The sequence below is a fragment of the Neopsephotus bourkii genome, unplaced genomic scaffold (assembly GCF_033783945.1).
Source record: "Neopsephotus bourkii isolate Nb327-2 ecotype Australia unplaced genomic scaffold, CSIRO-AGI_Nbou_v1 NB_1572, whole genome shotgun sequence".
Lineage (NCBI taxonomy): Eukaryota > Metazoa > Chordata > Aves > Psittaciformes > Psittacidae > Neopsephotus > Neopsephotus bourkii.
The window spans coordinates 5,375,475-5,399,736 of record NW_026902048.1 but is presented as its reverse complement, the minus strand read 5'-3'; the positions used below and the strand labels follow the sequence as shown (position 1 = coordinate 5,399,736).

General features: G+C 41.1%; 1 protein-coding gene across 2 annotated transcripts in view; it reads left to right on the top strand.

Annotated features, from left to right (window-relative positions):
- Positions 1 to 4,590: 4,590 nt before the first annotated feature.
- CHD2 (chromodomain helicase DNA binding protein 2) overlaps positions 4,591 to 24,262 on the top strand; it is a 66,474-nt gene continuing 46,802 nt past the window's right edge. Inside the window, exons 1-6 of one of the 2 annotated variants that reach the window (XM_061371292.1) lie at positions 4,591 to 5,052; positions 7,645 to 7,713; positions 8,401 to 8,487; positions 12,635 to 12,691; positions 18,104 to 21,297; positions 21,629 to 21,762. In XM_061371292.1, coding sequence (XP_061227276.1) covers positions 21,701 to 21,762 — 62 coding nt within the window. In that variant the 5' untranslated portion in view covers positions 4,591 to 5,052; positions 7,645 to 7,713; positions 8,401 to 8,487; ... (1 more) ...; positions 18,104 to 21,297; positions 21,629 to 21,700. Of the gene's footprint in view, positions 5,053 to 7,644; positions 7,714 to 7,844; positions 8,488 to 12,634; positions 12,692 to 18,103; positions 21,763 to 24,262 lie in introns of those variants that run through there. The other variant, XM_061371291.1, reaches the window with a different exon arrangement.

Below are 24,262 nucleotides of genomic sequence, written 5' to 3'. Positions count from 1 at the left end.
GACTGAAAGATGTTTTTTCTTTACCATATGCTTATGACACTGATAAAAATTTGTTTCTAATTATTTATGGTCATAAATAATTAGGTCTTGCTGCTCACAAGGTTCATCACTCTAAACATGAGCACCATAGTAGTGCTAGCAAAACCACCATATTAACATCATCTGAGTTTTCAGTGTTAAATCCCAGAAATAAAAAAGGGCATATGTAAAAGTTCCCTCTCTGTGTGTAGATAGATGTGTTTGCAGTTATTCAGCACAGGATGGAACAAAAGTCTGGATTTGAATTCCAGTTCCAGGAGAACGAATAGCACAAGCTGACTCCTAGAATGCTGCCCCAAAATCCCAGGTTTTCAGAAGTGTGATAGAAGGTAATTTGAATCTGACTGTACAATTACTATGATTTAAATAGGGAGTTACTGAGGAAGGAAACAGAAGGGGGGGTTGGAAAGCAGATTGTTTGGTTTAGCAACGTATTACAGGTTACATATAAAGTTAGAAAACAGAACTATATTTCATTCGGGACAAAGCAACAATTTCTGTGAACACCCAGTTTGCAGGAAGTTAAATGCCTACCACAAAACAGCTTGCTGCGTTCAAAGGGCGTTTGATATCCTGTTTGCATAGTCTCTATCGAAATAATCCAAACTATTATGTTTGGCTGGGGGCCTAGAAAATTGTTGCCGATTTCTCCTCCAAAGCGATAGAGTTTTGGTTGAAGAAAACTTTGGTGACATCGCGCACATCTCTCAATCTTGTTTAGATTCCCGTTGTCCACTTCAAAAGGCAATATTTAACCATTATTTAAAATATTGGTGTCAGATCTCTGGCCTTTCTGTTTTATTTGTGTCTCCAGAGCACTGTATGCTACATTTGCACCTCATATATTGAAAAGAAGATTCTTCACCAGTCTTCTGGTATCCTCTGGTACAAAGGGCATGTTGGGGCAGGCAGGGAAGGGCCACTGCCCTGTGATATTACCATTTGCTTTTGCATGTTGTCCTAAGGGGTGATAACAATCTTCATGGGAGCTGGGGGAAAGTAAAAAAGGTTGTATAAGAAAATAGTTTGGATGAGTACCAGAAGGCGAGGTTATGTGGAATTCTACCCACAGATGCAGTCTCAGAAAACAGTTCCCAAATTAGTAATGGAAACATTGTCTCATTATTATCAGACACATAGATCATAAAATATGAAGTATTTGGTGTAATGATACACAGAGCAAGAAAGCATGTCTTCTAAAGCAAAAGAAATAAACTGTGTGGAGGAATTTGCAGTTGGGTAGAAATGCTGAATTTAGAAGGGGAAAAATATGGGGTAACCACAGAGGCAGTAAGAATGAGAATGCTGTATTTATACAGAGCTGACCACGGGAGATAAAAATGTGAAAAAGGAGGCTAGCACTGTTGGTTAGGAGAGAAGAATGCAAACTGACTGTTACTGGTACATGAACAGCAGAGCTGTCTGAGTGCCATGGCTCTGAGAGAGTGACCGTACTGTATGTTCACACACATACAACTCAATGAGGCCAAGAAACAGAAGAGGTACTGGGTACTTGTGTAAGGTTTTCTGTAGCTACTGTAGGCCTTGGTGGCCAGGAAGCAAAAGAGCAGCAGTGAATATATTTAATCTGGATATTAAACTACTCCAGGAGGTTTTTTTTTGTGGTTGGTTTTTTTTTTTTTTTTTTTGTTACATGCAGCAGCAATACAGCAAGTGACTTTCAGAAGCATTTCTGTAAATATACCTGAATATTTTTTTAAGAGGAATAGTCTGTTGTACTAGGCAGGGAGGCTGGTATAGCTAGAGAAAAGCAGATAGTAGTTTGAGCATGGAAGTTACGTCTTGTTCAGTTACGATTTTAGAATCATAGAAGAGTTAGGGTTGGAAAGGACCTTAAGATCATCCAGTTCCAGCCCCCCTGCCCCTTACCTCCCACTAAACCATGCCACCCAAGGCTCTGTCCAACCTGGCCTTGAACACAGCCAGGGATGGAGCATTCACAGCTTCCCTGGGCAACCCATTCCAGTGCCTCGCCACCCTTACAGTAAACAACTTCTTCCTTATATCCAATCTAAACTTCCCCTGTTTAAGTTTTAACCTGTTACCCCTTGTTCTATTATTACAGTCCCTAATGAAGAGTCCCTCCCCAGCATCCTTATAGGATCCCTTCAGATACTGGAAGGCTGCTATGAGATCTGCACGCAGCCTTCTCCAGGCTGAACAGCCCCAACCTTCTCAGCCTATCTTCATATGAAAGGTGCTCCTGTCCCCTGATCATCCTCGTGGCCTCCTCTGGACTTGTTCCAACAGTTTCATGTCCTTTTTATGTTGAGGACACCAGAACTGCACACAATACTCCAGGTGAAGTCTCACAAGAGCAGAGCAGAGGGGCAGGATCACCTCCTTTGACCTGCTGGTCACCTTCCTTTTGATGCAGCCCAGGATACGGTTGGCTTTCTGGGCTGCAAGCGCATGCTGAAGCCGGCTCATGTTCACTTTCTCATTGACCAACACCCCAAAGTCCTTCTCTGCAGGGCTGCTCTGAATCTCTTCTTAAACTCTTCTGACTGGAATCACAGTACTCTCTAAGAGTGCAACCATGCCTTGAATGCCTGATCTCTTATATGCCCTTCAAGTGGCTATTACAAGTGATGACACTTTATGTATTTATTTTTTTGTTCTAGAAAGGTATTTGTATTCTGGGAAGAAACAGTGGAAATGCTGGCAATTGTACACTGAACCTCTAATCTTCGTCCTTGCTGTGAAGTCATCCCTTGCAGTGTTGCCTGAAAATGCCAACATAAGTAGTAGTGCTTTTGCTGTGCCCTACTTTTATCTAGTTCCTTATCCTTGGTTGCCTTTCCCCTTTCCTCACTGTTGGTGGTTTTCCAAGGGGGATAGCATCTCAGTTCTGTTCATGCAAACACCTTTACATAGAGTTATACGTGAGCAGTTACACTGACGACAGAGTAATTCTGAATGGGAATCAAGCTGCAAAACAGGCTTCCCGTTATCCATGGTCTCCATAGACTAGAACTTCAATAATTCTTCTTGTGTGTGTGTGTGGGGAAGCCTTTTGCCCTTTTCCAGTGAGAAGCCATATCTGCTGTTGATTCTTTGGCTAGGGACTCTAGTGCTGTGGTACCTTTATGCAGGCCACCACCATCCCTACAGAGAAAAGCTTTGCTTTTCTGTGTTTTGGAAGGAAATACATAGCTCAAAATCGTTTCTTCTCAGGACATCAATGATGAGTTCTTTTCAGATGACCATCTATCTGCTGCTGGGTTTTCCTGCACCCAGCTCAGGAGATTGTTGCTGAAGTCCAACTGCTTGATTTCAAGTGACAGGGTAGCTCCTGAGACCTTCCATATAATTTTAAGCATTCTTGGTTTAAGTACCGTCATAACTACCTACGTTATTAGTATAAAAAAGGGAAGAATGGGGCACCTTTCTCTCAGCTTTTAATGGCGGAAGCTGTGCAAATAAAAGGAGAAAGGCATGCATATCATTCAAAGTGACTGCCGAAGTATGTTAAATATTAATTATGCTGTTCTGTCATGCTCACTCAGTGTACTTCTTGCAGAGGAACATCATAACCGACTGGCTGGGGACACGTTTATGACAGTGACCAAGATTGTGGGGGATGCCCCTCTGCGGTGTCGCTATCTGAAGTGGTTTCCATGGCAGTAGTCAAAATAGGAGGCCGTGTCCTGGTGAGGTTGGCACACCAGGCAGTTTCTAAGCGTTGGTTAAGAAAAAAGGCGTTATACCTAGTTTTATTTGGGTGCCTGTGGTGTTTTTCGGAGGTGCTAATGAGGACTGGGATTGATGCTGCAGACAGGCGGGTGCTGAAGTATTGCTGCCGCTTTGCTCCGGCGGGGCTTTGGTGCAGGCTTCGGGGGATAACGCAGAGGGAGCCCAGGGCAGTTTGTGCTGGGCTTTTGTGGCACTTGTGTGGTGAGGTGGATAGCAAACCGTGTCGTTAAGTGAGGGGTTCTTAACCCAAGGTAGGGCCTCTGTATCGGTGCAGGCTGGCGAGGGTTGTCCCGGGCAGTCCGAGGGATGAAGTACGAGGAGATCTCTCAAGCGTGAGCTACAGGAGCAGGGCGCTGCTCAGCCCGCGTGGGTCACGGCTGAGCTGAGGCGGGGTGGAGCCGGGGCCGCCCCGGCCAGGTGGGGCTGGGGACGAAGGGTGTCCCCTGAGCGACCCGCCCGCTCCCTCCTTCCCCTCAGGGGAGGCTTGTGCGGCCGGGGCGCGAGCCCGCGGCGGGCGGGCAGGAGCCAATGGGGAGCGGCCTGTGCCGCTCGGCAGCGCTCGGCAGCACTCGGCGGCGGGCGCTGAGGCGGGGAGCGCAGCCAATGGGAGGCCGGGGCCGCGGTGAGCGGAAGGGGGGGAAGGTCGAAGGAGGGCGCGGTGAGACCAATGGGAGCGGTGCGCGCGCTCGGGCCTGGCGGGGAGGGCGCGGCACTGCCAATGGAGAGCGGCGCGCGGCTCGCGCGCAGCCGGGGGCGGGGCTATGCGTTGCGGGAGGAGGAGAAGGAAAAGCGGGGGGGGAGGGGTAGGGGCTGCGCGCCATGGGTAGGGGGCAGGGGCGCGCGGGCCCGCCCCTTCCTCGCCGCAGTGAGTAGTGAGCGGGCGGCCATGTTGTGCGGGGGGGAGGGGAGGAAGGAGTTGAGAGGAGACGGGAGAGACTCGCTCACACACACGGCACAAGATGGCCGGGGAAGCAGCCGCAGCTGCAGCCGCGCTCCCGGGCGCTTTCCCCGCCGCTCGGAGCGGGGAGACCCGCCGAGCGTCCCAGGTGCCGATCTTGGGGTTTAAGTCCGGCCCGGCACTTTGGGGGCTCTGGGGCGACGGAGGGCGGCGAGCAGGGCTGCCTTGTGAGGCTGCCGACAGGCTGAGGGCAATGGCGCCGGGCTCCGGAGCTCTGCCCGCGCCTCTCCCTCGCCGCTCGGGCGCGGGGCCGTCCTTCACCGCTGGCCGGGCGAGGAGGGGAGCAGCGCCCTGTTCTCCGGGCCCGCATTGCCTGCCGACGGGTTGCTCTTTGCCGGGTAAGTGCCGGAGTCTTCTCGCTTCTCATTGTCCTTTGTCCTTGGGAGGAAAAACAAAATGTCCTTGGAGCCGGGAGGGGGGAGGGGGCGCCTGCCTTTCCCTGCTCCCCCCCCCGCTGCTCACGAGGGGAGCCTTGGGGACCCCCGTTGGTCTCCGTGACCCGTTCGGGTGCGGGGGGAGCTGCGCAGTTTGGGGAGGGAGCTTCGGGAGAAAAGGGGTGCCGCAGAGAGAGCCCGGCTCGGCGGCCGCCCCGCTGACACTCGGCTCCCGGGCTGCAGAGCGCTCCCCCTCCCTCTTGTTCATGCAGCACCGAGGGGGCTCCGCACTCCCCGTCCCCCCCCATTGCAGAATGGAGACGGGGTCAGCTACAGGCGGGCTCCCCAGTGCAGTAGTGGGGAATGGGGGGGCTGCAGACCTGTTCCTCTCCAGTGCAGCGTGGAACGGGGGTATCTGCAAACCAGCTTGTAACTCCATTGCAGCAGTAAAGGGGGGGGAGAAGTGAAGACTGTAACTACATCATCAGTTAAATGTTTAGCCCCGAGCCCCTATCTGTTTAAAGAGTATTTGTTGCCCATTGCTGCTCAGATGGGAATATGTTTTCGTAGTTTGTGAGAACAAAGACGCCATGTCCTTTTTTCTTAAAAATAAAACTTGGTGTTTTTTTTCGTGGGGTGTTGGCTTTTAACTCTTTGTAAACCAGTAAGAAGAAGAAAAACCAGGCTGCGGATGAGACAGCTTAATACTTCACTTGAAACAATAGATAGAAATTTGCTTCGCTTGAAAAACAGTAGCTTAGGTGCCGAACTTTAAAGACTCTGAAGAATTACGTGCAGGATGATTTTGCAATTGAGACGGCGATGCAAAAACTTAAAAGCTTTTAAAAAACAAAGCTCGGTGATGCCGAGTCTGCAGTTTAAAGTTGGCAGAGTACTACAGTTGTGATTTAGACAACGCTACGAGAAGAAAAGGTAGTTTGTTAAATACAAATTACGTGAGAAGCGAACGGGTTTGTGTGTGACATTAAAAGCTTTTAAAAGGCGTTTATTTGGTGCCAGTTTTTACTGTTCAGGTATTTTTGAGGGGTCTTGCGGTGTTTACTGTTTCTGTAGCATTTTTATCGTCGTTTCGATGGTTAATAATTTAGGAAGTTGTACAACACCTATCGCAAGACTTCGTAAAAATGTAAGTTTAAATGGAATGCCCGGTGTTTGTTTTGCGTTGGCTCGCATTCGGGAATTGCCGATTTAAGGGTAAAATTCTAATTCTGAATGTTAAAAAGTCGCCCCAGTTAGAGCAAGAGGTAAATAAGAAGAACTTTAGTGTGAATTGGAGGTTGTGTATAGCCGTGTTTGTTGGATTTGTCTGGTGTGTGCGGGATTATAAAACTCCGTGCAGGTTTTAAATGCTGTAGTTGGAGGTAGATCTGCATTTTTCGGGACTTACTCTGCAAATACGAATCCGTCATTACAACTATGAAAGTTGGCTTTTTTTGGTTGGTTTGGAAATACAAAGGCAAGTTTCATCAGCAGTTGGATTTCTGTCACCTTTATGAAGAGTGTTCGCTATCTTTATTTTGGATTTGGATTAGGGTGGTTTTATGATCCCAGCAACAGTTCTGCAGTGTAGAACAGGTTCTGACATGCACACTTTGCTGAAAAGAAAGTTCTAGCTTTAGGTGGGTGTCTGCTGTATTTAGGAAAACGTACATACATTAGGGGATAATGTTTTAAACAGCTTTGACTTATTTCTGCCAGTGAAAATAAAATTACAGAAATTACAGCTAAGTGTCTCTGAAAATGAAGTGCTTTTCTTACTGTATTTTTTTAATGGTTCTGCTTTTTTAAAGGTGTAGGAATTTAAATGAGGCTAAAATGTTTTTTAAATTGTCCACGTATTTACAGAATGATTCAGACTTCTAGAGTATGAAATAGTGCTGCAAAATAAACGTTAAGCTTTTTCACAAGAGGCAAGAAAAGTTGGCTAGAGGTAGTGCAAAGCTGGTGTTCCCTGTTTTAAAGAGTATGGCTTGGGATTTGATGAAAGGTGAAAGCAGCTGAAGGCTTCAGAATTGGATTCTGAAGGGCAAAAGAGATGTCTTTTTTGAGGGGGAGATCAAGTAACTTCTGTCTTAAAATTCACAGAAGCTGATGACAGAAGCCATTTTACAATTACCTTGCTATCACTATAGGTTTTATTTTATTTTGCATAGCCTACTTCTAAAGACTTTAATATTAATAAAAGGTTACAAGGAGTGAGAGGTATTGTGTGGTAAATTGCTCTTAAGAAAAGCTTAAATTGTCCAGACATTTAAGTCCTTCAAAATTAATGGGAGACAGAAGAGCAGATTGCAGTTATCCATGCAAAAACACAGATCATGCATGTTGTATGTCAGTCACTCTTCAGTGTTTTTCTACAGCCAAGTATGACAGGCACCCGTACTTTTATTTTTAGAGTTCTAAAGATACAGTTACTGCTATCATAAGTTTTTCCTAACTTAATAATTACATTAAGAACAGTAAATTTTAATTATCTGACTTGTTCTGCTTTTCTAAAGCAAAATGCTGACAATTTCCATACTTTCTTTTTTTTAGGTATAATTCTATGAATTCCTTATTTCCTGACTGGCTTCCAGAAGAATCGTTTGTACCTTCTTTTCTTAGGTAAGAGTGGTTATAACTTTTGGTAGTACGTTAATTTCCTTGTATTTTTTTAATCTTGGGATTTACCTTTTTGCTTCCGTGCAGACAGGAAGATAAAATCTTATTTTTAAATTGTTAGGAACACGTTTTATAAATTATCTGGACTTTTTAAAAGGCTCTTTTTTTCCCCACCAGACTCTCCTAAAAAATGTGGTGGGTTTGGTGCTACTTAAGTTTATATTTAAGTTTAAGGCTGTTTTTTGATATACATATAGAATCATAGAATAGTTAGGGTTGGAAAGGAATATACACAGATACGCACTGAATTTGGTGCGAAGCGGCAGTATTCTCATGTAAGTCCAGAAGTGCCATGTGTCCCATTGCCCCAGTGAAAACCTGCATTGAACTTTAACAGTTGTTTGGGTTTTGTATGTAATGAGTTCCTAGCATTAGAACTTAGGGATATTCTAGGATATATATCTGACAGTAATAACCCCAGACTTCAGGTATTTGTGCAGAAGGACATTTAGGGAGCTTGTTACTTGTTTTTGCTAACGCTTAGCAAGGGTAGGTTGTTAGGTTTTTGTAATGTAGGTAAAATTCTCATTAAATTTACTGATTGGAAAAAGTTGAGAACATTAGAATGGTAGGTAAAATCTGTACTTACCTTTGTTTTCAGACAAACATGGTTTTGTTTTCTCTTTAAAGGTTTTTGGCTGGATATTGTTCTTGCTTCCAAAGATTCAGATGGCTGGGTAAAAGTCCTTGAGCAAAATTCTGTGCTGTGCTTACCAGGTATGTTGCACTGTTGTATTGTTTTGTTTTCTAATGTGTGATTTTTGGTTTGTTTTCTTTTTTTTTTTTTTTTGTCCTCTTTTTTTTTTTTTAATAATTATCCTGGAAATAATGTTTTTAGCAAAATAAACATTGAACATTGAATTTACAGTGTTTTACCGTGTTGAATTTTCTTTCACGTTTTAATGCATTTGAAAAACGTTTGTATGTACTAAATACAGTAATGGTAATGTCTCCTTACACATCATCTAAGATTTTTATGGTCAGTCATAAGTAAGACTTATTTTTACGAATCTGAAATGACCATGTCAACATGTAAAATAGAGCTCTGCTTATGAGGATTACTATCTCCACTAAGGACATTGAGTCCAGTCAGACTTTAGAAGTGCTTTTCCTTCAGTTCAAAGTACTGGTTCATTAGCAAATGACACTCTGAAGCTTTGCCTTTCCAATAAAATGTTTTTATACAGCAAACTCAGAAATTCTCTGTTCAGGGTAAATTTTACTCTAAAAGTCTAAAAAACCCCTACCCAGTTGTTACGAAGTATCTGCTGTCCCTCTTGCAGGATAAACAAATCTGCTTTCTAAGGTTTGATTTGTATTTTTTTTGGTATACTTTAAGGTTCTACATTTAGAGACAGAGCAACACGTTACTTTTGAGTCACGCTTACATTGCTGTAATTAAAAGTAGGGGATCTTGTTTGCCTCTCTTAACTGGTTCCTTTTCACAGCTTACCATGCTAATGTACTTAAGTACGTATGCAGCACCTCAAAGCATAAGGCATCTTCATGAAGACATGTACCAGGATTCTCAGAAAAACTCTAGATAATTTGCTTTAAAAAAAATACATAATTTGTCATAATAATACAGATCTTGCAAAGTCCTGCTTGAATGCAGCTGTTCTTTTTGGCTTGGATGAAGGCTTCAGCCTGGTCATATAAAAGGAGTCGTATACCAATATTTCATAAGCTTCTTAAAAATGTCTGGGTTGTAATAAACCTTCATCTGCAGTAAGTCACTGCTAATATGCAAGGCAAAATTCAGGTAATATTTCTAGGTAACAGACATGTATCATACACCACCGATGTCCTGCACCAAAACGCAGCTATGGAGCAAGGCTGTTAGGTATGTTCGAGAACTTCATTGTGTAGTTGTATGATGGGAAGTTTTGAGAATTAGGAGTTTGTGTTAGAAGTTATTTGCACTCTGAGAAGAACAGCAGAATGTGAATTCACAAGTGACTTTTCAATTTAGAGGGTCAAAATCACCAGATATTGCACAGTTTTGTTACGATAAAGGCAAGACCAGCCAGATTCATGTAAAAATCTGGTAGTAATAATGGGATTGAATTTGTCAAACTTGAGACTTGCATTCCTTACGTTAACTCTTTAAATGTTTAAAGCTGAAACTTCTAGTTGACCTGCTCTTAAAAAAAATAATAAGAAAATACAGTGCTTAAGAGCAGAGTCATCTTGACTGACCTGAGTGACATTGAGCACTTTGATCTTAATGGTCTGACATATTTCCTATATCATCATGATGATGTTGGGCTAAATAGATAAAATCAAACCAGTTTAAAATGCCCCTTGTTACTTTTGTGAGCTCTTTGGAGCTGCCTTTTCTTGTAAGAGCAGTGTCTTTTTGTCTAGTAAATGGCAGCTTGATTTTTAGGTTAGGTAGACCTCCGCAGTCAAATGCACACTACTGGGAGTTTGGGGGAAGTTTTAAGTTCATGACCACCCTACCCCATACTGAAGAGGATTGAAAAGGCAGAAGAATGTGCTGCTTCTGATAGAGGAAGCTGCTTCTCTGTGGTGATACAAACCATATTAAGTAGTCTCATAGAACAAATTTGTAGCACTTGACGGCTTATCTGGGAAAGCATTGGTGTAGCAATATGTCATCTTTGCCAAAATACTTCATTAACTTACTCCAAGAAGGAATCTGATGTCAAGTATATGGCTTTAGAGCTGACCTCACCTTATGCTGTAAAAGGAGGTATGCTTTCCTGGTTCTTGAAACGAGAAGTTGCCAGTCTTTTGGTGAAGGAGTCATGGACTTACGATGCAAGGCTTGTGTTACGTGACATAGGCTGTACTGGACTTAACACATCTTATTCTGTAAAATAAAGATAAGCCACAACTACGAAGCTACTGGGGAGAAAAAAAATCTGTTTAAATAGGGGATAGATTTATTTTTTAATTACATGGGATGTAACAATTACTGTGAGTAGTCTGATAAGACTTTGTGTGACATTCATTAAATAAATTGAATGTTGAGTAGGAAATATAGGTGTTAATCTCACAGGCTAGTATTATTCATCTGAAACTTGTATTTTACTAGCTCTAGTTCATGGCTCTTGGCACAGGTCTTTAGCTTTTGCAGTGCATTCTATAGTTTGGGAGTGAGTATGTTTTGGATATTGAAATTCAAAAGCTCGAAATACACTGATAAACTTCATAGTGGTGCAAAAATGATCACCTGTGGTCATATAAATAAAATGTAATATTTTAGTAACATCTTGGTGCTGTTTCTACAAAGCTCTACTGAGTGATACATAACCAGCCTGACAAGTATTAGGTTCCTTCAGAATTTTGCTGAGGTCAGAAGAACTGGCTCTGGTTGAGTCTTAATAACTTTTTCAGTAGAAGAAGCTGTTTCTCTGTGATGATATAAAGCCATATTAGAGATCTTCATTAAAGACTTTGTGAAATTACCGTAACTGGATGCAAACCCTAGAATTAAAACAGGAAGGAACTTGAATGCAGATGATGTATGTTTAGCTATGCTGTAAATGATGGGAAAGAGCTGAGAGCTGTAAGTTGAAAATTTATCATTACCTAGTCTTCCAATCGTAGTTTCGAAGTGGCTGCTAGGAGAGAAATGGTATGTACAGGACAGAAAGAGATTTACAGGATATAAGTAAATCTCATCTAGTTCATTTCTTAGGCTTTGCATGACTGACAAATGCTTCTTGGATGATGAAAGTCCAGCAGCCATGTTCTGCTCCTTCTACAAAGTGCCTGTCCACCATTTTAGAAGTACTTCAGTTTTGTGCTTCCATTTAATAGCAGCTGTTTGGTCACATGGAAGTGCATGGTTTAAACCTCGAAATTTCATGTTGGTTGGGATACTCTACACATTTGTGCCAGTTCACTACTACAATTTTTTTGTAATTTCCCCTTTCTAAAGGGATTTTTTTCCATATTAATAATTTCAAGTAGATTACATCAACAAAGACATTACAGTTCTGTCATCACAGCTTTCTTTACACACATCTGAGTAGCTACCAGTCAGAAGAGGAGAACTCTGAATACTGGAGAAAATTAATGCAGAGAATGCTATCACTTGAACAGATTCATTAATTTTTACAAATTTGAGGGTGGTATATTCCCATATAAATAAATTCTGGGAGATCACAAGAGAAGCTGTTTGCTTGTGAATAACTTGTATAGCTCATGATTGCGCATGGCTTCATGAGTTGAAATTCAAAGTAAAAAGAGCGTGTTCATGAGTTGATTTAGAGTTTTAGGTCTTACTATCTCTTCTAAATGTGATTTTAATTAAATGCTTATTGATGTGGATTGCCAATAAGCATTTTCAAAGTTGAGTTTTCAGATTTGGGCCTTGCCCATAGGTAATTTTGAGATGAGTAGATGACTCTTTCCATATTAGTGAGTTAAAATGATTCCGCTGCGTCCTCTCAGTTCACTGGTACCACCTCTCAGTTCAATGAGTATTTTAATTCTTGTAATGTGAAGGGCGTATTAGTTGGTTTAGGAGTACTTCACTTGAAGTCTTATTGACCATTTTCAAAAACATCAAGCAATTTTGTTGTTGCTTTGTTTCTCAAGGGATTTGTGTCCAGGACTGGGTCTGAATTGCTTGGGTGGTTTGCATAAGTTCTTTAATAACAGGTTGCTAGTGAGATTCCAATTTTTTAACGTATTTCTTGTACCATATGCTGGGAGTGTTTTGGTGTTTGTTTTTTGTTTGGTTTTTGAGGATAGGTCTTTTGTGATGCTGCTAGTGCTCAGGTCCGCTAGACCCTTAAGGTGTATTTTTTTTCTTTCAATTATTATTTTATTATTTTTTATTTTTAATTTTCTTTTAATTCTAGTGTTTAACGTACCATTTTCCCTACAGATGTGTTGAGGAACTGATTTACTCTAAGCAAACTAACTCCTCTTGGTTGAAGCACTGGTAAGTTGTTACTCCTAATAACATTTACTTTTTAGCTTTAAAAACCCCAACAAACACACATGGTTATAATGTTTTAGCTTGCTGAAGGTTTTGGCTGAATACATCCTGAAGTTCTTAAAGTGTGTCTGTGTGTGCATGTGTGTTTCTAGAAGGCTCAGTTAGAAGGACCCTAGGATGGTTCTTATTAGGCCCCTGGGAAATGAAGCTAAACTTGGATAGTTCTCAGCCTGTCTTGCTGGAGAACATCTTTCATATCCAATTGTAGTTCTTTGGTCTTCTGCTTCTGTGATTTGGCTCCATGTTTAGTTTAGAACTATTAAATCACAGATTTGTTTGTTCAGAGGGGTTTGGTTACACAAGTGTCTTTCTCTACAGAGCAGTACTGCACACGATTTGGATAACAAATGATGTGGAAGGTATGATAGCAGGAAGAACTTGTCTTACAAGCTTCTTGTATTGTCCTTTTATGCTTCTGTCAGGATCAGTGAGTCTTTGAGCAGATAGTAACTGTCTTCTGTGATTGTTCTGTTTCTGTTCTTCCTTCATTAAGCTTCAGCTTTGCAAAAATCACATGTAATGCTGCTGCAGTTTCCTGTATTAGCTGCTAGCTGATACACTTAATTTAGGAATCATTCCTCATAATCAAAACGCAAAATTGGCAGGCTTGAGTAGAAAAACATCATTCAGTTCTATACTGGCTGGATATAGGGAAAGGATTTTCTCCAGTTTCCGTAACTAAAGGGAGTTTGGTCTTGACCTTTTGCTGTCTCTGGCACATTCTCTGACACTGTTGGGAGTTGTCTGTGAAAAGACCCAAGTTCTTTTGTCTCCCTGTCTGCTTAAAATTCATACTCTTTGAGTCTACATTTTTAATTAGGGCATTCATTGCATTTTGTGTACATGAATTAACTTTCCTAGTGGGAAGCTCTATTCCTCTGGAACTATGCTTCAGAATATATGCTTTTCTTTAAGAAAGATGGTTTCTTGGAGACAGTTCTTTCAGTTTAACATGCTACCTGATTGAGTAATGCCTGCCTTAGACTGCAGACAGCTTGAGAAAATGTCGTTCCAAGATGCCAATACCATTTCAATGGATAGATGACAGTGATTTTAACTGTGCAGTGGCTGTGTATGTTAGCAGAGACCTCCAGCAGCCATGCTTGCCATGTACAAACTGCCATCTATGCTGCCTCCACGCAAGAAAAGCAGCTCCTCCCTGGTTGTACTCCAAAGTCCTGTGCTTCCGATCGCTCACGTGATGTGCAGGCTAATGGGGAGTTCTTTGAAAGGAGTATGTGGGGATAAGGTGCAAACTTTGACAGGCTGTGTTATTGTGGCCTCATGCTGCTTATAGGTACACTTCGTTCTGAAGCAGTTTTATCACTCAGTTTTCAGTCCTGAGGTAGGATTTATGAACTTTGAGGAATTCAGTTCTCATTGTGTGTACCTCTGCTCAGTTTTCATGCCCTTTGATTAGTGTTTTATCTCTTCTGCTGTGTAAGTTTTTTTACTTTGTTCTTTAGAAGTCTTAAGCTGCTTTCACACTGCAGGTGCATGTAGAACAGCACATTTCTTGCTGTGTTAGAAGTGGATGTTACTTCTTCAACTGTTCCTCGGAAGTCTTCGTATGCTGTCCGCTGATGCCTTTTTCCCCCAGTCACCTGCTGTAATCTCTAAACATGTGACTCGTGTTCCATTTTTGCATTAATTTTCCTCTGTTTCCTACATCATTCTTCTTTCTGTATGCCTTTTGTCTGTTTTCTTTCCTTGGATTGTAAATTAGCTACTGTCAGATCTGGTTTCTTGAGCAGGAATTTGGCTTTTCAGTTGTACATTGAATTACACTGTAATTCTTCCATGCTTTTCTGTTTTATAATTCTTACCTAAAGGAGGGTGTGGAACTCTTAATTGACTTAAAACAGTTGTGGTCAAAAGCAGTTGTTTCAAGATGCATTTGTAAAAAACATGTAAATATGTGAATCTGGAAAGACCCAGTATTCCCCTTCCTGCTTAACACAGATAATGTTTAGTTGAAGCACCCATTTATTTTTTACCTTGATTTTTTTTAACTAGAAGGGAGGAAACACTTGACACCACCAGGAGCTTTATTGAAGTTGGCATACTTTGTTTCATGCAGTAAAATTTATTATTTAAAAATAATACCAACAAAAGCGTGCATCTGAATCAAGTCCCATCTTACCTAAAATTAATCTCTAAGTCTGAGAAACCTGGCAAAGAACCTTTCTTAGCTAAAAATACGTGATCCTACATGAGTTGTGCTTTGACTGCTGTGTTGACTGAAGATCTGTTAGCGGTAAAAGCAGACTCATAACTGTACAGAGGCCTACTTAGTTTTAAAGATTAGACAGACCACCATTATGGACTTTAGATGTCAATAAAAGGCACGCCTGCTTTTTCCTCTAGTGTAAAAGTTACCAGAGGGTGTGTCTTTGACGGAGTCTTGCTTGCTTTGATGAACTTTGAAGTGTAGAGCTTCAGGTTTGGTTTGCTTCTGTCCATTCAGCTCCCTCTGTTGGAGTGAGGTGAATTCCCTTTACTAGCAGTATGTCACCTGGGTTTTGAAGTTGAAGCCTTGGTGTGAGACACTTCATTTTGTAAATGTGTTACTCGTGTCTTACGCACTTGTGCTTACGTTGCATGTCATCGTTGGCCTTCAGTCTCACACTGAAGATGTGCAAGGTTTTAATAGATACAAAATTGCTGAAGCCATGTTTTCAGTGATGTCACACTGTGGTCTTTTAGTAGGTAGAGTAAGAATTAGTTACCAAAACTGGAGAGACAGACTTTGGAAACTCAAATGCTTTAACTGTTGCCTGAAACCTTTAGTCATGGCTGTGAATGGTTTCTGTCTGTTGATCCAGACTGTCAATGTACTACCAGTGATTTGAAGGAGACTTTGAAAGTATTAGATGACTACTCAGGTCCCTTATTTATCACCACCAAAATACTGTGTTTGGAAACAAATATTGTAAATAGTAAATAATGGAAACTTGAAAAATGGGATGATGATGATGAATTGATGCTATGGAAGTAATGAAATAACTCATCTAGGAAAAGATTGGGTTCTTCAGTGGCTACTTTAAGTATAGGATCATTACATGTTTTAGTGGAGGAGAGTATTTTTGCAACATTATTGAAACTTCTCACTAAAATGTGCTTTAATTCATCAACAAATAAGTGCTGTGATATATTTTGAAGTAAATGTAGATTCCACATGAAAAAGAATACAGATTGCTATTTTGGCCATTATGATGGCATCTTCTTGATGTATAAATAATTTTCAGAACAAGGACTGTTATAACATCTTCCTAACTAGCAGAAAACAGAACTGATGATATATTTTAATTATTCTGTAAGGTCAATAGAAGAGTTTAAACTGAATGTGGTGGGGTTATTTGCAGCGGTTTTGGTACAACCAAATGTAGGTGAACCTAGTAGGGAAACTTGCCCTTAAATTGCTTTTGGCATATCTCATTAGTGTTTAAGGCAGAAGGTTAACCCAACAGAAAAAGGCCTTTCCAGGTGACTAGCATGTAACTAAATAACATTTTTGAGAGGTGGGAAAGCTGATGCCAGTAATTAAATTTCCTTAGGTTAAGCTACCTAGAACAACTATAAAAATAATTTTGACTGACTTACTTATGGAGTTTCTACCACGCTCATGTTAGTACTTCTGAATGTTTCTGACAACAGTGGATGACTTTGTGGTGGTTTATTCTACATGTTTTGGTACCTTGGTCAAGGCATTAGCATTAAAAACTATTCAAAGATATTAATTTATCTTCAGATCCCTAAATGGATTTGAACTAAACCCACCAAACCAAAACAGTCCCAAGACCTGTTTATTCGGTTTAGTGTGGGGAAAAAATCATGTTTCAACATTTTTAATTGCTGTTGTAACTGAAGATGAGTGCAATGCTCAAAACAAAGGTTTTCTGCTAACTTGAATGCTCAGTTTCTGGTTCTGAAAATGTGAACATTCTGTGGTTGAATACTGTTGCAACTATGCACATTGCATAATGCAGAGTGAATTACCAGATCTTGTACTCCGCTTCTCTGTGCTGTACTTCTTTTCCATTGTATTTAAAACAAGGAAGTCTGTAGAGGAGTATAAAACAGGACATAGGCACAGTTGTGAAAGTCAGCTTCAGGCTTTTCACTGGTTCCATTGCTCTTTGCTTTGCTGTAACTGGCTATTTCGAAATGAGAATGGGGAAACTGGAATGAGGAGGCAGAGCCCACTAGATGGCTCCACGGATTTTTGCTGTGCTGTGGGTAATTTCTGCATCACTTGTAAGAAGCTGCTCAGGGTCATCAGGGGAAGGACAGTGGTGCAGTTGGCTTTTAGACTAAAATGAGGTTACAGCTGTACACATTCCAAAGATTAAATTGACATTTAAGTATAGTCATGAAGACATTTTAAAACCTTTTTTGTTTGTCAGTCTTTTCTACAGTTAGCGTTGGTTTGAAGATGATCTTAACAGTTAGTAAATTCCCGTACTTGATTTTTGCATGTTAGGAGGACTTGTAGTTGTTGGGTTTTTTTTATACATGAGCTTATTTTTCTTGAAAGAAAGTTTAAAGATGCTGACACGGAGTTCTTATTTATCCACGTGGAAGTCATTTGATTGGTTTGCTTTGTCACTCACCTGTGGGCTTGACTGCTCTTCTGTAAAGAGTAAATATGGATCAGGAGTAGTATGGTGGCCTTGCTAAAGGCAACTAGTATAACTTGTAACCATTTTCATCTGACTTCTCACGTATCTTTTCCCACCAGTAACTAAATCAGTCATTCTGGTTTTTGTAAGTGTGTGTTTGCTGTTTCGCTGTCTTTCAAGAACTGGAAAGTTGGGTCAAGATGGTGCCATGTCTTGTCTCCAGTCAGCATCTGTATATGGGAAAACAGTTTTCATGCCTATTACATTGGTTTTGATGGATATATGTCTTTGAAGAAAGGAGTATGGAGAGCAGTTAAAAAAACTGGCTTATTATAATAAACTTGGTTTTCCACTAAGCAGTGTCAGCTTCAGCAGCTGGGTTGGTCCAATAAAGATGGTTGCCAGAGCAAACATGTCAGATTTCCCACTGTTGGATTACTCTAGTGTTAAAACACTATGGAGAAATTCCAAATGGAATTTATGGAGCCTGAAAGGGTTCTTGAACTTCTACTCATTTCTCCCCTACTTCCTTATATTTTTGCTTACAGTTGATATTTTTATTCTTGAACCAATGGTTTGACATTGTTCATGATAAAAGCAGATGTTCTGGAATGTGTAATATGGAATGAAGCATCATTTACATGTTTAAACTACAGGGTACAGTAGTTGAATGTCTTAGTTTAAAGATATGATCTGTATTCCAACAGAATCTTTCTTTTAATTTTCCATAAAGAATCCAGTCAGATGAAGAGTGTCAAAAGGAATCTACGAATGAGACACCAAGATGGCAGTTCCACTGTTGATTGAGAGGTTGAGAAAATGGACTAATGCATGAGTGCTGTGATGTGTCTGTCCAAGAAAAGGATGTTAAATCGTGGACTCTCGTGGTATTAAACCAGAGAAGATCTGGGTTGTGATCATCCTGGCAAATGGACTTTGCACTTGAATTAATAAGGGGACTCTCTCAGTGCCTATCCAATGATGGATTTCTTTGAGGACTGGGTGGCAAAATGTTGCTCTCTGGTTGTGTATGTGTTACAGGCAAATTCATTGGGTAAGAGATCTGGTGCTGCCCCTTTGGGGAAAATGTAATATATATATATATTTTTTAAGTGATTTAATAAAAGGTTTTGGTTTCTTTCATGCTTTGTGTTTGTTCTTTCTGGCTAATTTTTTTTTTTTTTTTACTGTGTTGGTATTGAAGTGGGTGATGGTTTTGGTTGCTATTAAAGTGTGGAATATTTTAACTGCTAAGCACTAAAAGCAAGGTAAAATTTTGTGTTATATTTGCTTTAAAATGTGATTTTCATTTGCAAATTCTGTTCACTTTACCATGACTTTCAATGAATTTTTATCCACTGGTTTGCTCATTCAGCTGCTTGATGCTAGGGGGGTTTTCAGCACTTGGCCTGTTGTCAGGATACTTCTGCTGAACTTTCTGAAGCTATTTTAAGATAGAATTGATGGCAGTTGAAGGCTGGGCAAATAATGACAATAAAGGAGTACCTGAATGTTTTGTGTGATTTTTAGGTGTGCTGCTTGGGTTGTGTATGGGTATAGAAACTTTTCAACAGATTTTCTGGACAATATAGTTCCTAAGCAGCCTATTTGGTCTTAAAATTGTTCTGTGAGAATGTCCCATCGGCCTCACTGCTATTTAATGTAGACTTGGCTGTGTGATACTGCACCATGTATTTGATAAGGAAAAATTGAGTTATTTTTGATACTGTTGCAGATGACATGTCAACCTTTACAAATGAGTTTTTAATTGGTTCTAATGTTCACAAACACATTTCCTTTCCAGTTTTTTGTGGGTCAGATAGTTAAACTGTAGCAACCTTCCTATGTCTGTTTCACCTGAAGTTCATGGTCGTCTTTGTTTTCTGCTGGAGGGCCAACATGGCAAACCTGGTGCTGAGATCCCTGGGTGTTTGCTTTTAAAAACAGAACCTCATTGTGTGTGTTTACCCATTTGTCTTGCTCAGCCTTCTTTGTAGATACCTATTTTTGCCATGATGAATTGATCATACCTGTTTAATTCAACTATTTTGATGATGCACACTTGGTCAGGTTTGGTTTTGCCATGTGTTACATGGTGGAGATAGATACTGGGACCAGCCTAAAGGGATCCCCATTCAAATGAGCTGATTTCTTTAGTGTTGCCCAGAATTGCTTGCAATGTTCTTGGATTGTGGTTTACAGTTCTTGTCATTTAGGTGCAAGGGGTCTTCTGTGAATCATCAGTAGAATGAAATTCTTTGAAATGGGCTGTGGCAATGGCAATGGAATGTTGCTACTCAAACCCCTTGATATTGGAAGGTGATAGGCTGTTGGAGGATGCAAAGGGCAGATGTGTGGAGGAGTTGGAGGGGACTCTTTGTTCTGGTGGTAGAAGCCAGTGTTATCATGGTGTTGGGGTGTTGTGCCATGGATGTCCCCATAGAAGCCCAGACTGGCCCTTCTACCCCAGCGGTCTCCCATTGCCTGATTTCACTGTCCTGTTGGGATGCTTCCACATACGCAAGTTGTCCATGTGCTTTTAGGGGTCTGTTGCTTGTGGGAAGACAACTGGTAGTCAGAATACAGGAGGTTGGGGGATGCTTGGATCTCCCCCAGTTCCTCTGGAATGCATCATCTCACTACTAGGATGTTGTATTTGAGGTGGCACTTGATGTCCAGTTAATGCAGCTTGGCTGTTACATGGCTTTTAAATTAATCTGTTGTGTTAAAATCTGTGGATGAACATGAATGGGTTAAGAAAGTGAATTGGAAATGCTGTTTTTAGTGGTGTTAGACTTGCTTTACAGTTGTGTCCTCCCATAGCTGATGAAAAATGTGGAGTTTTTGGATTTTTGTTGCTGGGGGAAACCACTAGGGAGGCGCTGTTGAGCTGGAGGGGTTGATGAGCTACGCGGGGCTTCCTTGGGAGTGGATGCTGCTGTTGCCCCAAGCTTGAAGTGCAGTTGTTGGGTTGTGAAGGGAAGAGCTATTGTCTGGGGATATTGCCACTGAATTGAATAAAAGCTACCCCTTGGGTGGGGTGACCCCCAAGGTGGGTTGGTGCTGGCTGCATGGCTGTTAGCTCCACTTCCATTCTTTCAAAATGGCTTGTAACAGCACCACTTCCTGTCCAGGGAGGAAGTAATTTTAGCCCAGGCACTGAAATATTTAGCAAATCTTTAAAACAAAAGGCACAAATTCCATTTCTTTCTGGTTTCAAAAGGGTGCCTGAGCCATATGGGGTTAAGGTACCCCTTCAGCTGGGGTAGTTGGAAGAAGCTAGGGCTGTGGGGGGTAGCAGGCACCCTTTAGGTGGAGGCTATCTCTTTTTTTGGTAGAAATGAAGGGGTGGGTCTATGGTACATCACCTGAGTTGTGGGGTAAATGTAGAGAGTGTCAATCAAAGGCAGAGCTCAGAGCTGGGAAGGAGCTCTAGATGGCGGCTGTGCCTTAGAGAGAGCGCGCTCAGCTCCGTGCCTTCCCCAGCACTTTACGCAACTTTCCCTAACTTTCGGGCAGCCTCAGGGGGCCCCCACAGCCCCTCGCCTCTCCTAGGCACTGATCGGGGGCCGAGCGGACCTTTTTCGGGCAGAAAAGCAGCTTTTGAGGGCTCCTTTTTCGTGCCTTGCTGGAAAGAAGAAGCCGTGGAGAGAGCCCAGGTCGTTGTTTTTCCAGCTTAGAAGCCATGGCGTACCTCCATTTTTGTGCGCTCTCCTAATGAGCTTTTTGCCCTGGACATTTTTGTACTAATTATCGCTTCTTTTGCTTTATCTGCAGCATATTTTTGGGGATTAGAATATATATTTTTTTTTATTCTTTGAAATTTGTATTTTCTCATTATAACTCTAAATATTTTGGATCTAATGTTTTTCCACTACCCGAAACTAATATCGACTTGGTCCTGGCGGTGGTGCATGGATCAGGTAGGTGAGCAATTAATAATCATAATTTGTACATTTCTGCAGTTTTGAATACTTTGATTTTTGACCGATTTGAGCCGTATTGGGATGACGCAATAAGATACAGAGATTATTTGCATCCAGTGTTACTTTGGGAAAGTTTGCAGGATGCTCCTCTGCTGTGTTTATTCTCGGATTTTCCTTGGAAAACCGATGATTTGTTTGAAATCTCAGTTTTGCCGTGTTGCTCAGTGTTGTGTATTGTTACAACAATATCGTTGCAGCGTCAGGACTTTGTTCCTGCTAATGAAAGCCAGTGAAACGAACTGGGACCTTACCTTTCTTTCAACTTTTGACAGTAAATACCTGGGCACAGGACTTCAAAGCAGACAGACACCCCTGACCCCCTCTTAATATTAAAGAATAAAAAGATGATGAGAAATAAGGACAAAAGCCAAGGAGAGGAGGGTTCAGTCCACAGCAATGCATCGAGGTATGATCTATCAACTTTCTTTTTTTTTTTTTCCTCCCTTTTTTTTTTTTTTTTTGGTAAAACCTGTGAATCCCCTGCTCCCTGTGACAGCCTCGGGTTACTGTCACTGCTTCAATCCCTACATTTTCCTCGTTTTCCTTCCTTTTTAAGGAATGACCTTGAGATTGTTAGCATGCCACACCCTAATTTTTTTTGGTAGCGATTTCTGAAAGTTGTGTTGTGACTTAAGGGCCCATGTCATAGGCAAAAGGTACCATACCTTCATTCAGGGCAGCCCTTTCCTCGGGATTATGTTTTTCCAGCTTTGGAATTTCAGTTTTTAGGTTTTTTGTGCTGTGAAAAATGACCTTGTCGGTTTAGCCATTGCTGCATTGCACCATTTTACATACAAGGCAAATTTTTCTTTGAAGAATCTCAGAAGTCTAAACTTTAACTGAGGGCCATACAGAAGCTTGGTGGAGTAGTAAATTATAGTAAATAGACCCAAGAAAAAGTTACATGAATGAAAAAAAGCTCATTTTAAAATATAAACTGGGAAGTGCCTGTTTGTCTGATACCCCTTACTTGAAATTTTAATTTGAGCTTGTGGAACTTTGATTCTTTTTAGGTATTTTAGAGTATTTTTATACAATTTACCCAGACTTTCTCCTGCTGATGGTAGCATTTTATATCATAAAATACACACTGGCACTGTTCACCAGAGGCACCAAATGTTTTTGCTTGTTTGTTTCATGTATTTTTTGCTCAGAGTGTTTTTATTTACTTTTGTTGAGGACTGAGATTCTTTACGGATTTTTCTAAACTTAACCTTGATGTGGGGAATCTCTGAAATGCTGGAGCTGCTTGTTTGCTGGGAATGCAGGAGGATAATTACTGAATTGCTCATTTTGTATTTAAAGGGTTGGCTTTTTTTTGAGGATCGGAAATTAAACTCTATGCGTTTATTTCTCTAGATTGTAAAATACAGTGGTGCTTTGCATTTTGTTAATTTGAATGGAATTGTGGCCTGTTTATTTTTCTCGGGTTTTGTCTTCAGTCATTTTTAACCAACATCAATAAAAAAGAATTCTGAACTGTCTGTTGTATCACATGTGCTCTATGTGATGTTTGCAGGTGTTTGAATAGTATTCTTCATGTCCAGTGTTTAACCTTCCTTAAACACACAAACTTGAAATGCTGTGGGAATATATGTATTATCAAATTACTGTAGCCTTCCAGCATAAACTCAGCTGCTGTTCTGGATGCATTCAAAGCGCAGTCACATTTTAGATTCTAAAATGGATATGGGTAAGTTTGTTCCATTTGAAATTATTAACTATTAAATCAGCCCCAGAGAGTGTTGGAGCATTACATACAGCACCTATACACAGCTTTTATAATCATGCAGTTTACAGATGCATCAGACTTCCCAACCAGGCTGTCTTGGTAATACTGTGAATACTGCACACAGAATATTGCTTTAAAAAGTCAATTTTCAAAAATGATGACTTAGGATTCAGCTTACTTAAATCTTTATGCCTTTTTTTAAGCGAAGATTAACTGCAAGAGCAGTAATAGGTATAATTTGTCCAGGAAATCTAAATTAAGGTATTTTCATGGTGTCAGAAATATTATGCTGAACAGGAGATGAAATTGGAGACATCTAGCAGTGTGTGCACAGACAGAAGACCTTTGGGGTTTTTGTTTAGGGGTTTTATATTTGCATAGTGTCTCGTGTGCTTTTGGTGTGTTCATTGAAAAGTTATTTATTGTAACCGATGGATTTACATGCAACCCCTGTTGGGTGAGGTTGCCCTTCTTCCCTTCACAATTTTTTATCTGAACAGAAAGTTGCTGTGGGTAACATCCATGCACCTGAAGTGTGGGAACAGTGGAGCACAGGATATTTGTAAGCCAGCCCTGTTGAGCTTATTTCTGAGCTGTGAGTCAGCTGAATATCATAAAATGGGCTTTACTTCCTGAGGTTGACTTGAAGTTGTAGGGGAAATGATTTCTAGGAAGTCTAGCCACCTCTTTGCTTTACTATAGCTCAGAAACATGCTCATGTCTGCACTTCACATGCTGCTGGCCAGCTTTTTGCCCAGCTGTGAGGCCATCTCAGCATCCATGGGAATGTGTGAAGTCCTGTTACCTACTCCCTGGTGGGAGGCTTGTGTGGTGGAGAAGGTAGATATGTCTGATGCCATTCACCTGGGCTGGAGAAGCAGAAATGCAGGACCTGAGAAAGGTGTTACAGGTGAAGAAAATACAATCCCTGTACACCAGTTCAATGTCCTGACTGGGGAATATGTTTGGAATTGATTCTTACTTTTCCAGGCCTATGGAAATGCACAAAGGCATATACCAAATAAACCAAAATACCTGAGAATTGCCCCAAGCCAGAATGTTATTCTTGGAGAGGGGAATGGTGTTAACTCCACAGTTTGTAAGCTGTCTGCTAGCAATGCCTGTGCATTGTGTTTTGACAGTAAACCTTCCCAAACTTGAAACTGATTCCATG